The sequence below is a fragment of the Nicotiana attenuata genome, unplaced genomic scaffold (assembly GCF_001879085.1).
Source record: "Nicotiana attenuata strain UT unplaced genomic scaffold, NIATTr2, whole genome shotgun sequence".
Lineage (NCBI taxonomy): Eukaryota > Viridiplantae > Streptophyta > Magnoliopsida > Solanales > Solanaceae > Nicotiana > Nicotiana attenuata.
Window position 1 is genome coordinate 1,203,628 of NW_017670278.1, and position 12,687 is coordinate 1,216,314.

The 12,687-nt window shown below is 38.7% G+C and overlaps 1 protein-coding gene across 1 annotated transcript; it reads right to left on the reverse strand.

Moving 5' to 3' along the window:
* Positions 1-2,001: 2,001 nt before the first annotated feature.
* Positions 2,002-5,869, reverse strand: LOC109237156 (cytochrome b-c1 complex subunit Rieske-2, mitochondrial). The gene is made up of 2 exons (XM_019403415.1): positions 5,542-5,869; positions 2,002-2,948 (listed from the first exon to the last, which is right to left on the reverse strand). Exons 1-2 carry the CDS (start codon positions 5,714-5,716, stop codon positions 2,305-2,307), a joined length of 819 nt encoding a protein of 272 aa, XP_019258960.1. The 5' UTR covers positions 5,717-5,869; the 3' UTR covers positions 2,002-2,304.
* Between the last annotated feature and the right edge of the window lie 6,818 nt (positions 5,870-12,687).

Consider the following 12,687-nt stretch of genomic DNA (forward strand, 5'->3'; position numbering starts at 1 on the left):
CGTTAAAAGTTGGTCTCTATTCTGCCCTTGTCGTCAACAAATGGGCTCGTATATGCCCTCCATCACTAACGGAAGATTCATAAAGCCACATGGAATATATGTGAGGGCAAGTTAGACCTAGTTCGAATTGTACAGGGGCATATATGAGTCAGTTGTAATAGTCATTTCTCAAATACTTCACAACTCCATATCAGTTTACTTAGACACCTATTTGACAACACCAAACTAATTATCATAGCAAATAAACTTAGTCATAGACACACAAATGAACGACAATGGCTTCATTAAATCCTAGTAGCTAAAAGAGGTCGAATCATAACAAAAGACAACAAAAGACAATGTCAGAATGTTTTAGTTGCTCAAAGGGATCGAATAGGAGGTGTCGTTACGGACTTACTGCCAATTATTTCATGGCATGGACACTTTTAAATGCTGGGAGAAGGTTTTTCAAGTGCCCGAAGCATGAGGTAAGTAAATTTTTTGATGGGTTATTTTAATTATGCCGATTTGCTTGTAAGTTTGTTTTATTTATTTTTGGTTTTTAGGATAAAAATATTCCTATTGGGAATGACAAGATGAATAGCTTCCTCCTAGAGTTTCAAATCTCATACATAGTTTAAAGAAGGAAAAGGAAGCTCTAATCTGTGAAAGAAATGCTATGCAAAGGAAAATTGATCTTGAGAATGTAATGATGCTCGTCGATCATGGAGGAATAGAAGCCTTGGAATTGGAAAGAAATATTCTAATTAAGAAAGTGACTGATTTAGAGTACTCAGTTGTGCTTAATGCTAAATTTCGGAAGAAGGTGTGGATTTTCATGTGTGTGAATATTGGGATGTCTTGTTATGCTCTTTGGATCAACTGGAAATGATATGTAATGTTAGTGTTACTGTGGCTTAATTGTTGTCTTTTATTATGTAATGAAGCTTTATGTTCTTGTACAAGGATTTAATGAAGCCATTGCCGTTCATTTGTTGTGTCTATGACTAAGGTTATTTGCTATGATAATTAGTTTGGTGTTGTCAAATAGGTGTCTAAGTAAATTGATATGGAGTTGTGAAGTGTTTGAGAAATGGCTATTACAACTGACTCATATATGCCCCTGTACAGTTCGAAGTAGGTGTAACTTGCCCTCACATATATTCCACGTGGCTTTATGAGTCTCCCGTTAGTGATGGAGGGCATATATGAGCCCATTTGTTGACGGCAAGGGCAGAATAGAGACCAAACTTTTAACGAAGGGCTAGCCTGTCCTATTTCATATAGTAAAAGGGCATTTTAGGCCCTTTTCCGAACAGTCAATAAGAAATAATACCAATATAACTAATTCTAACATAGTTAATCCCAGTATAACCACTCCTAGCATAACTAATCTCAACATAATTTGTCTTCAAACCAAACGAGCCCTAAAATGATAAAATACCAAGCTCTATACCAGCCACGTTGAAAATTTGGGTGATAGGAAGCCACTTTCTCATGGACATAGCTTTGCATTTCTTTAAAGCATCAGGGGATTAAACCCTGGGGAATAAACAAGCGTGTTCAAACTGTCCTTATTCAAGCTCCGAGTTAAGTTGGAGGCAGGTGTCTCTACCAATTGTTTGATTTTACCAGAACTAAGTATTTGATACAGCAGTGTTTGTTCAACTTGTGTGATGATATTTGCTTTTGATACGGTAGTGGATACAGCCTCTCACGGAGAGACTTGTATTTCTTAACACGCGGAAAAGGAGAACTGAAAAAAAGAAGGTTATTCCAGAAGGTGCATTTAGCTTCAAGAAACTGCTTAGAGAAAGATCTCACGTAGTGGTTTTCTTTCTAAAATTTGCACTTTAATGCGAGCTGCTTAGTACCCTCTTAGCAGCAACCTGCAGTCTGCATCAACTCCACCCGGTAAAGATATGCAGCATGTCACATCTCCGCTTAATGTCCAGTTTGCACTGATGAATACCACCACATACCAGATAGGCAGAGACTAACTAGAGCGCACCAAAGAAGACCTCTCCAGAAGATAAATTAATAAACCTCATAAATCACAAACAGGACTCGTGCCAAGAGAATTTGTAAAAAAAAATACAGATAAAAAATTGCCAGCAAATCTGGAAAATGCTTAGCAAGCAGCCAGCAAAATTATTCGCACAAAAATCCATGATCTACCTAGAACAGGTGGGCAAGTACAAATCCAAAATCATAACTCACAAAGTAGAACATAAGGAATTAAAGAAATGTGTATATGGTTTTCGTCAAGATCATATTTTGGTTCCAGCAGCTACAATTTCCCACAGGTACAGCCTTTTTACCTACTTAACCAATAAGTAACTTGTTCTCCTCCAGGAAACTATAAGTAGGCACCTCCAGATTATATGGTGCAGGTCCCTTGCGGATCCTACCAGAGATGTCATAATGGGAGCCGTGGCAAGGGCAAAACCAACCACCAAAATCACCAGCATTTGGCAAAGGAATGCACCCAAGATGGGTGCATACCCCAATAACCACAAGCCATTCTGGATTCTTAACCCTCTCTGCATCCTGTTGCGGATCGCGAAGGGAGCCAAGATCAACACTGTTTGCCAAACTGATGTCGTCCTCAGTTCGGCGCCTGATGAAAACAGGTTTGCCACGCCACTTTACAGTAACAGTTGTACCAGGTTCAATGCTGGAGAGATCCACTTCGAGTGAAGCTAGGGCAAGAACATCCTTACTGGCAGACATGCTCAAAACAAACTTAAGAATCAGGAGACGCACCAATGAGGCATAGACAAACCTGCCTCCTGTCAAGACAAAGTAGGCAAATGCACGTTTGCTTGGATCACCAGGTGGATAACGCTCATGGTTGTGTTCATCATAAACAATTTTTGATGTGGGATTCTTAATAGCAGCCACTGTGGGTGGAAGATCTGGGACTAAACCCATATCATGTGCATGAGAAACTGAATTAGATGAAAACCCTGAAATAATTGAAAAGCTGTTAGAAGTAACAGATGCCAAACCCCAGCAACTTCCAAAATTTATCATGGATAAAGACAAATCAGCAAAATGTCTCAGGCCAACATCAGAAGATTAATAAGCTGATCGTTCAGACACTAATAGCTAACTATCTCAGCCAACTAGTTACCATTCCATGGATTTCCCACACAATATCCACCTCGAATGTTTGCATGTAATTAAAACAAATGACATGACAATTTTCTTCCAATACCTTACCAGGCGCTATTATTCACAAGATCCGATCAGACTTAGGGCAAAGGACACTTCGTAACTCGTCAACTCCACCGCACAAAGACCAACATTTAAGATGAGATGCTTGTTGTTGCAGTGATAGAAGAATTAGAACTCAGTTTTCCCTTGTTCATAAATATTCTTTTAACATTTCGAAGCAGGAGATATAGTTAACTGTAGGCGTACAATGAGCTAATAAATTGTACAATTGAAACTGCAAAGCAGTTGAAGCTTGCCAATATAAATTCATCCGGTAAGATAAACTAGAAGTGTTTCGTTAGACAACTCAAATTATACAAACTTTGCCTCCACCTTAAGTCTATGGTGACGTCTAGAATAGTGCAACCAATAAGTTCAGCCTATATATCATACCCAAAGTAAGCAAGCACAGAATGATTGTAGAAAACACAAAGAAACAAACACATTGCTATCCTCGTAAGGGACTAATAGCTATAACTGCAGTGGCTAGTTAAGAATGATACAATAAATAGCTACCGCAGGTGTGGCCTAGCTGTCAATGAAACTGGAATTGGATATGGAAGACAAGTTCTTCCATCAGTCTAAGCCTTAATGGACAGAATTACTCAACATTTGCAATGGTATGAGATAGCAGATACTCCAGTAAAATTTAAATAGCTGAGGTACATCCAATTTGGCCGGGGCACACTGCTATCCCATGAAAAAAGAAAAACAAAAAGAGCGACACAATTAACATTAATGAGAGATCCCCGTGAAACTAAATGAAGCAGACAGACGTGCCTTATAGATGTTGCAAGATGCAAACACAAATCAAATAAGACTACAGTGGGACCAGATAGAAAGTGGGATCCCACTTGCGGCTACTGTAACATAAAGAGTTTTTGGCTAAAAATATCCTTATACTATCCCTCAAACATAAACTTCATCCTTTATATATCTAACTGAACAGAAAACATCCTTAAAGTTTGAGAATTTGGGCAAAATACATTCTACTGTTAATCAAAATTTCAAAACTAACGGCAGAACATAAAATCCATCTTCTGCCCTGTTTTTAAACAGTACATGCTGCTTACAGATTATCAACATCCAGTGTTCTTCCTTAAGTACTCCATTCTGGTATAATAAATCACTCCAATTCCAAACCGTCGAATTGATACATATCCTCATATCAATAACATGGCCAAAGAGATGGACCTGATGTATGCCCATCAAATTAACAATCAAAAGGAAGCTGGAAAAAAAGTTGTTCTATGGCCAAATAATTGTACTGATTTTACAATTAGTGGGCCAAAATATTGTTTTAGTAGCTTCTTCGCATCTAAGTTCAGAGAACTCTCATGACTAAGAGATTTCAATAAAGTTTCGTACTCCTCTTCCGTATCCTATATGATTTTGGGGCATTATTACTTTTAGCCCACGTCAGAAATTATTTACATTCGGTAGTCGTAAAAGTGTATAAAATTCTTGTAATATTTGTATATAACAGAATGTAGATATATACAAAAAATATATAAATTTCGGCTATTATTTTGAGAGTGGCTATAAAGTATCATTTTCCCTATGATTTTTGCCAGGAATTCACTTCAGTTAACTTCCTAATCAAAAACAAACAAAGCATTCTTCTTTCAAGTGCTATCGCTCGCAATATTTTTTTTGAAAACTTCACCATTCATTTTTATAACTACAACTGGATTCAACCTGAGTTACGAGCATACTTAAATGGCCTATCTCAACTCAATCATAAGCAAATAGGCTATTTAAAAGTGCTCAATCAGTTTTCTCTCTGTATTGCATTGTCTTCTACAAGAATGGATAAGGTAGAAAGAGACACTAAACACTGCAAAAGTTTTCTTCGTGGACTGGGTACCCTTCTTTTACTTTTTTCATCTTTCCTTTTGATTTCTATTTTAGGATTTTATCTAACAACAAAGCAGCCTAAATAACCATCCATATAATCTCCAAGCAACATGTACTATATAAAAATTTGAGGGATGAATATCGGTTTTATGATATGCCGTTAATTTTGAGACTTCGACTAACGGAAGAATGTATTTTGCCCATTAAGGATGTTTTTTTGTTCAGTTGGACATATAAAGGATGAAGTTTTAATTTGAGCAATAGTATAAGGATATTTTTAGCCAAAAACTCGTAACATAAAAGTCTATGGTGATACCAGCAAAATATACCACATGGGAAGTGGAACATAAAAATTGCATTAGAACTAAGCTATCATTTCCTTATAGAAGAAATTAGCTACAAATTTCAAATATTGAACCTTTCGACCCAGGAATAATTAGCACTTATCGTATTTTAGGATCAGACTAAATAAAAGAAAAAACAGACCTCTGGTATGGTGGAGAAACAGAGAAGCGAGAGAAGGAGAACTGGATCTGGGGGAAGAGGAATCGTCATCAGAACTGAAATGATTTGCAGAGATGAAAGCGGATGAAGATGGAGCGACGGAACGCACAGGCCATCGCGATAGAGACGAAGCCCTCCTGCCAGCTATCCTCAGCATCTTCTCCTCTTTGGGTGAGCTCGTTATCAGCCTAGGGTTTCGCTTCGAAACTGCGACAGAGAGCAGTGATGATTTTTGAGATTAACAACTTTCCCTTTTTCCTACTATTTCTTATTTTCCACTCTCTTCCTAAAAGGTCGCCGACCCGGTCACAGTACCTTTCTCTTTTTTCTTTTTTTTTTTACTTTATATCAAAATTAAATCGTAAAATGCCATATTTGCCCTTAAACTATCGATAATAGACCAGTTTTAGCCTTCATTTATTTTTGGTAGTTGAGTCTTGCGTTACTTTGTGTCTTTGTGAGCCTAGTCCGATAGGGTTTTGTCTAAGATAGCTAGGGGTAATGTCGTTTCTTACTATCTTCTATTTTCAACGCAGGTTCCAATTACTAGCCATCGTTTTTGCTTTGCATTTTTCTTCTGCATTTTATGTTCCTATTTTTCCTATGATCTCCGTGATGAATCTAATATTCTCTCCTTTTGTCTTTTTATTATCTTGAGCCGAGGGTCTTTCGGAAAGCCTCTCTACCCCTTCGGGGTAGGGGTACGGTCTGCGTACACACTACCCTCCTCAGACCCCATTTGTGGGTTTCTACTGGGTTGTTGTTGTTGTTGTTGTTGTTGTTGTTGTTGTTGTTATTTTTGGTACCAAATAGGTCCTTGCCATTAAAAAAAATAAGAATACTAATTGATCATTAACGTTGACAACCTGATTTTGATTAAGCTGAAATGAACCAATAATTTTATTTTTCTTAATAAGTTATAATATGTAATTTTAACGCTTTTTTACTTTAACGACATAAATCAAAAAAGTCCCAATGAACAGTTGACGGTAATTCATTGAGTACAAGTCCAATAATTTTATCATATTTTTGTTCCTTCAATTAATATTTCATTGACAATATGAAGAGAAAAAAAAAAGAAATCTAATAGCAAAAAGAAATATTTGTATGAAAGAAATAGCATTCTGAGACTAAAAATGAAAATGCCTTTTGTTTATCGTCTTATAACATAGTCATTTTACTCATTCCTTTCTGCAGTTAATGTACAGAGAATTCCCACGATACTTACACTTGATCTTCTTTAGAGATTGGAAACAGATACGAGTTTGAGATTGCGGCATGTGCTAAGCTGAATATGACGAAATTTTTTCATATGCACTCAATATTTTAATCGAACTAATTAATGTAATCTGAAGAGTCATAAATTTAAAAAGACACATCACGTAACATGGGTTAAGTGATAAAAATTTACATGCTTATAATTATTTATTTGATGTATGAAATAAAAAAGTCTTTTATGAACTAATTCTTCAAAGAAGAAGAAGAAAAAAAGGAAGAAGATATTTGATATAAGGGAGAGCCTTTTTGTCTGGTTGGACAACCATGTTAGCATGTATATTGTATTTAAATTGGTCTAAAAGCTCAACTGGATATCCGTTAGTTTTTAGCGTAAAGGTGGTCTATTTCTTTGATGACAAGGACCTATTTGGTATCAAAAGTAAATAGAGGGTAAAATGCTCTATTTCTGATAGTTTAAGGATAATTTTGTCCCTTTTTCGAAATTAAATTGACATTTATTCTTGTTCAAACTTTAAAGTTGGCCCTCGAACTCCTCTTTTTTCATGATTTATCACATTTAGTTCGTGGAATCACACTTATGCGATTGTGTGGCTGACATGGTCTAAGTGCATGTCAATCACATTGATAAGGCGCATGGATAGGATTATTGGATTAAAAATATTTAAAATAAAGAATCATAAAATAAAGAAAAAATACCCAATCATTCAGCTACTTCCTCCCTCCCTGTTCTTTTTCCCACCCCCTTCTCTCTTTCTTCCATCTCCTCCACCCCTCTCCAATTATTTATAATTTGATTTTTAATTTCTAATCCTATTTTAACTTTCTTTCTATTTCTTTGAGTCACTCCCACCTCTCTTGTAGCTTTATTTTCTATTCCTTTTTTTCCAGGATTTGAGTTACCTATTTCCCTGAAAAGTTTATCAGCCATACAAAAGGATATTTAATTAGTTTTGGAAATAAATTATGCGTTTCGAGGCCATAAAACCTCATTTTGTCTCACCTCGATTTACGTGCACAGTTCGGGCGTGTATCCGAAAAGCCATTATGTAAAATCTCTGATTGCTTTTAAAATGAATTTGGGTTGACTTCGGTCAACATTTTGGGTGACCCTGACCCGTGATTTGACGGTCCCGGAGGGTCCGTAGGAAAATATGGGACTTGGGCGTATGTCCGGGATCAAATTCCAGCCCAAGAAAAGAATTTTTGAAGAAATATTATTTAACTGAAATTTCTAGAGTTTTTGGAGAATTGAACGAAATTGAATTTGATGGTATCGGACCAGTATTCTGGTTCTGGAGCCCGGTACAGGTCTTATATGATATTTAAGTTGAGCCTGTAAAATTTGGTAAGAAACGGACTTGGTATGACGTGAATCGGACCATCGGTTGTTAAAATTTGAACTTAAGAGTTCATGAGATTTTTCTTTGATTTTGATGCTAAATTCATGGTTATTGATGTTATTTTGATGATTTGATCGCACGAGCAAGTCCGTATGATGTTTTTGGACTTGCGTGCATGTTTGCTTTGGAACTCCGAGGGCTCGGCTGAGTTTTGGATAGGCCACAGAGTGAAATTTGGACTTAGGAAATTGCTGATGTGTTGCAGGTCTGCAGGCGCAATTGGGAAGCCTGGCTCGCAAATGCGAAGATTTGCCTGGGCTGCCTTGGTCCCAAATGCGACATATTTATCGTAATTGCGATATCGCAAATGCGGCAGCTGCTTCGCAAATGCGAAAAGAGCAGGAATCCTCAGGGTTTGCAAATGCGAACCTCTAATCGCAAATGCGAAGAAAGCAGGTTTCTTAAGGGTTTGCAATTGCAAACCCTGGTCGCAATTGCGACATCAGAGACCTGCTAAAATAAATTTCAGACGGGATTTCAATCATTTTTACAACCTTTTCAAAACCTAAACACCATTGGGCGATTTTTCAAAGACAACTACTCGTCCAAATTATTTTTAAGTCAAATCTAACTCACTTCTTTTAATCTAATCCATCTTTTTACATGATTTCAACTCAAAATCAAGGGTTTTTATGGGGGAAATTGGGTGTTTTGGGTAGAACTTAAGATTTTTGAATTTGGGGATTTGAACCTCGATTTGAGGTCCGATTTCAAAACAAGTTATATATTTGACTTCGTGGGTGAATGGGTAATCGGGTTTTGGTTCGAACCTCGAGTTTTGACCATGTGAGCCCAAGGTTGATTTTTGGCTTGTTGGGAAAATCATTGGAAAACTTATTTTCATGCATTAGAATTGATTTTCATTTAGCATTTATTGATATAGTTAAGTAACTTGTGGCTAAATACAAACGAATTGGTGGGGGAATCAAGAGGTAAAGCGATAATTGAGGCTTGAATTGTGTTCGTGGCATCGAGGTAAGTGTTTGGTCTAACGTTAGCTTGAAGGATTAGGAGTTGTGTCCTATTTTCTATGTGTTAATTGTTGAGTATGACGTATAGGCTTGGTGACGAGTATCTATACGTTGGTGTCAAGCATGCCCGTGAGTCTTATACTATGATTGATGTGGCTCCGTTTTGTATTATTCATGCCTTATGTGATGATTTCTATTGTTGAACGAGGTTTGTGGAAGTAATATTGGTAATTGAACATTGAAGAGCGTTGGCTCAAGTTGTAAAATAATTTATGGAAATAATATTGGTAATTGAACATTGAAAAGCGTTGGCTCAAGTTGTGAATTGAGTTGTGAAGTAAATGTGGAAAAGAGAGGGGTTTATGATATTGTCTCCCTTGACGGAATGTTATTGCTTTTAATGTTATCTCCCTTGCCGGGATGTTATTGCTTTGATATTGTTTAGAATTCATCCACTTCCCTTTACTCCATAGGGCCTTCTCTAATAGGGAAAAGCCTTCCATTTCCGTCAAATGACCCGGCCTCCCCTGGCTCTTCCACCGTCCCTTGCCGGAATTTTATTGTGATTCTATTGATTTCCTTGCCCTTATTGCTTTGTTATTGTTGTTTGGGTGAGGAAGAGTGTTAAAGCACGAAGGGTGATGCCGTGCATGATATTTGTGAGAGAGTGTTAATGCACGAAGGGTGATGCCGTGCCGCACGATGTACAATTTCGTGCCTTTATATGAGTGATAATGCACGAAGGATCATTCCGTGCCATGATTATGTGAGGTAAAAGCACGAAGGGTGATGCCGTGCCGATTATATTGATTTTTATGGTAAGGACGAGAGTAAAAGCACGAAGGGTGATGCCGTGCACTTGTCTTTGATTTTCCTAATTCTGCTGATAATTGTATTATGCTGTTCTTCCGTCTATTTACTGATTTTCTGTTGTTACTTGATTTTATTGTGGTGTTATTGATTCCCTTGCCCAAATTGCTTTGTGATTGTTACTTGGGTGAGGAAGAGTGTAAAGCACGAAGGGTGATACCGTGCATGATATTTGTGAGAGAGTGTTAAAGCACGAAGGGTGATGCCGTGTCGATTATATTGATTTCATGGTGAGGACGGAGTAAAAGCACGAAGGGTGATGCCGTGCACTTGTCTTTGTTTTCCTGATTTTTATTGATAACTGAGTTATGGTTTCTCTACATTCAATTGTTGGTTTTCTGTTGATACTTGTTGTTTCCCCGCAGCATGATTTCCCCTTCCTATATTTAGTTGTAAAGTTTGCCTTTATTTTCGGCTGTATATGATTTAACTGCACAGGTTTATTTGGTAGTCTGGTCCTAGCCTCGTCACTACTTCGCGGAGGTTAGGCTAGACACTTACCAACACATGGATTCGGTTGTGCTGATACTACACTTTGCACTCTTTTGTGCAGATCCCGGTACTGGAGCATACGGACCTTAGCTTTGGGTCGGTGCCTTCAGTCCATTCGGAGACTCGAGGTAGTCCTGCAGGCGTCCGCAGGCCTTGGCGTCGCCTTCTATCCCTTTATTTTGTTTTTTTATGTATTTCAGAGACATCATTGTATTTATCTTTCGGACCCTTATTTGTAGTATTCTTTGACAGTCTGTGAAATTGTGACACCATTTCTAGGTAGTCTATGTTTAAGGAATTGTATTGGTAATATTTTGATGGTTATAATTTGTTCTTCCGCTTATTTAATTCCACTGATTATATGATGTTGATTCATAACTGTTAAAGGATTAAAAATGAGAAAAAGGTAAATAATTGGCTTGCCTAGCTTTCACTAGTAGGTGCCATCACGACTCCCGAGAGTGGGAAATTCAGGTCGTGACAAATTGGTATCAGAGCTCTAGGTTACTTAGGTCTCACAATTTACGGACAAGCTTAGTAGAGTCTGAGGGTCGGTACGGAGACATCTGTATTTATCCCCTAGAGGCTACAGAGTTAGGAAAAATTTCACTTCTATTCTTCTCTATCGTGCGATTTTGTTCTCTCACTGCTAAATTGAGACCTCTACTCTTGTCCTTTCGCGAATGGCGAGGTCACGTACCACTTCTTCCGCCGAGCAGCAACATAGACGGGTGATAGATCAGCTACGTCTTCGGAGGCTTTGTGGAGGTTGGGCAGGTTCACCAAGCTCTTCACTACCACTTACACCGGTGCATCTTCTGAGGATCCCCAGGATTATTTAGACAGCTGTCATGAGGTTCTCAGGGACATGGGAATAGTGGAGACCAATGGGGTCGACTTTGCTATTTTTTGTTTGTCTGGATCCGCCAAGACTTGGTAGAGAGATTATTGTTTGGCTAGACCAGCTGGGTCACCAGCTTTGACTTGGGATCGGTTTTCTCAGCTATTTCTGGAGAAGTTTCTTCCTATCACTCAGAGGGAGAACTATCGGAGGCATTTGAGCGTCTCCAGCAGGGTTCCATGATTGTTACTCAGTACGAGACCAGGTTTATTGATTTGGACCGTCATGCTCTTCTTATACTTCCCGCTGAGAGAGTGAGGAGGTTCAATTGAGGGACTCGTTCAGCCCGCTCAGCCAGCTAGAGGTGGAGGTAGAGGTATTAGAGGTGGAGGTCAGACTGCTAGAGGTGGAGGCCAGCCAGCAGCAGGCCATCCGAGAGATGTAGTTCAGACTGGTGGGGCCTAGTCCCGATATTATGCTCTTCCAGCCAGGCCTCTGAGGCTTCCGATGCAGTTATCACATGTACTGTTCTGGTTTGTAGTAGATATGCTTCAGTTCTGTTTGATCCAGGATCTACATACTCCTATGTGTCATCTTATTTTACACCGTATCTGGTCATGCCTAGTGATTCCTTGAGTGTTCCTATATATGTGTCTACGCCGGTGGGTGCTTCTATTGTGGTAGATCATGTCCATCGTTCATGTATAGTTGTGATTGGGGGTCTTGAGACTCGTGTAGATTTGTTACTTTTGGATTGGTTGATTTTGATGTCATATTGAGGATGGATTGGTTATCACCTTACCACGCTATCTTGGACTGTCATGCCAAGACTGTGACCTTAGCCTTGCCAGGGTTGCCTTGTTTAGAGTGGAGAGGGACTCCTGGTCATTCTACCCGTAGTGTTATCTTATATACGAAGGCTCGGCGTATGGTCGAGAAGGGGTGTTTAGCCTATTTGGCATATGTTCGTGATTCTAGTGCTGAGGTTCCTTCTATGGATTCTGTGCCTAATGTTCGTGAGTTTCCTAAGGTTTCTCCTTCAGACCTACCGGGTATGCCACCCGACAGGGATATTGACTTCTGCATTGATTTGGATTCGGGCGCTCAGCCCATTTCTATTCCGTTGTATCGTATGGCCCCGCCTGAGTTAAAAGAATTGAGGGAGCAGTTGCAAGACTTGCTTGATAAGCGCTTTATTAGACCTAGTGTCTCGCCTTGGGGTGCGCCGGTGTTGTTTGTTAAGAAGAAGGACGGATTGATGAGGATGTATATAGAATACCGGCAGTTGAACAAGGTTACAATCAAGAAGAAATAT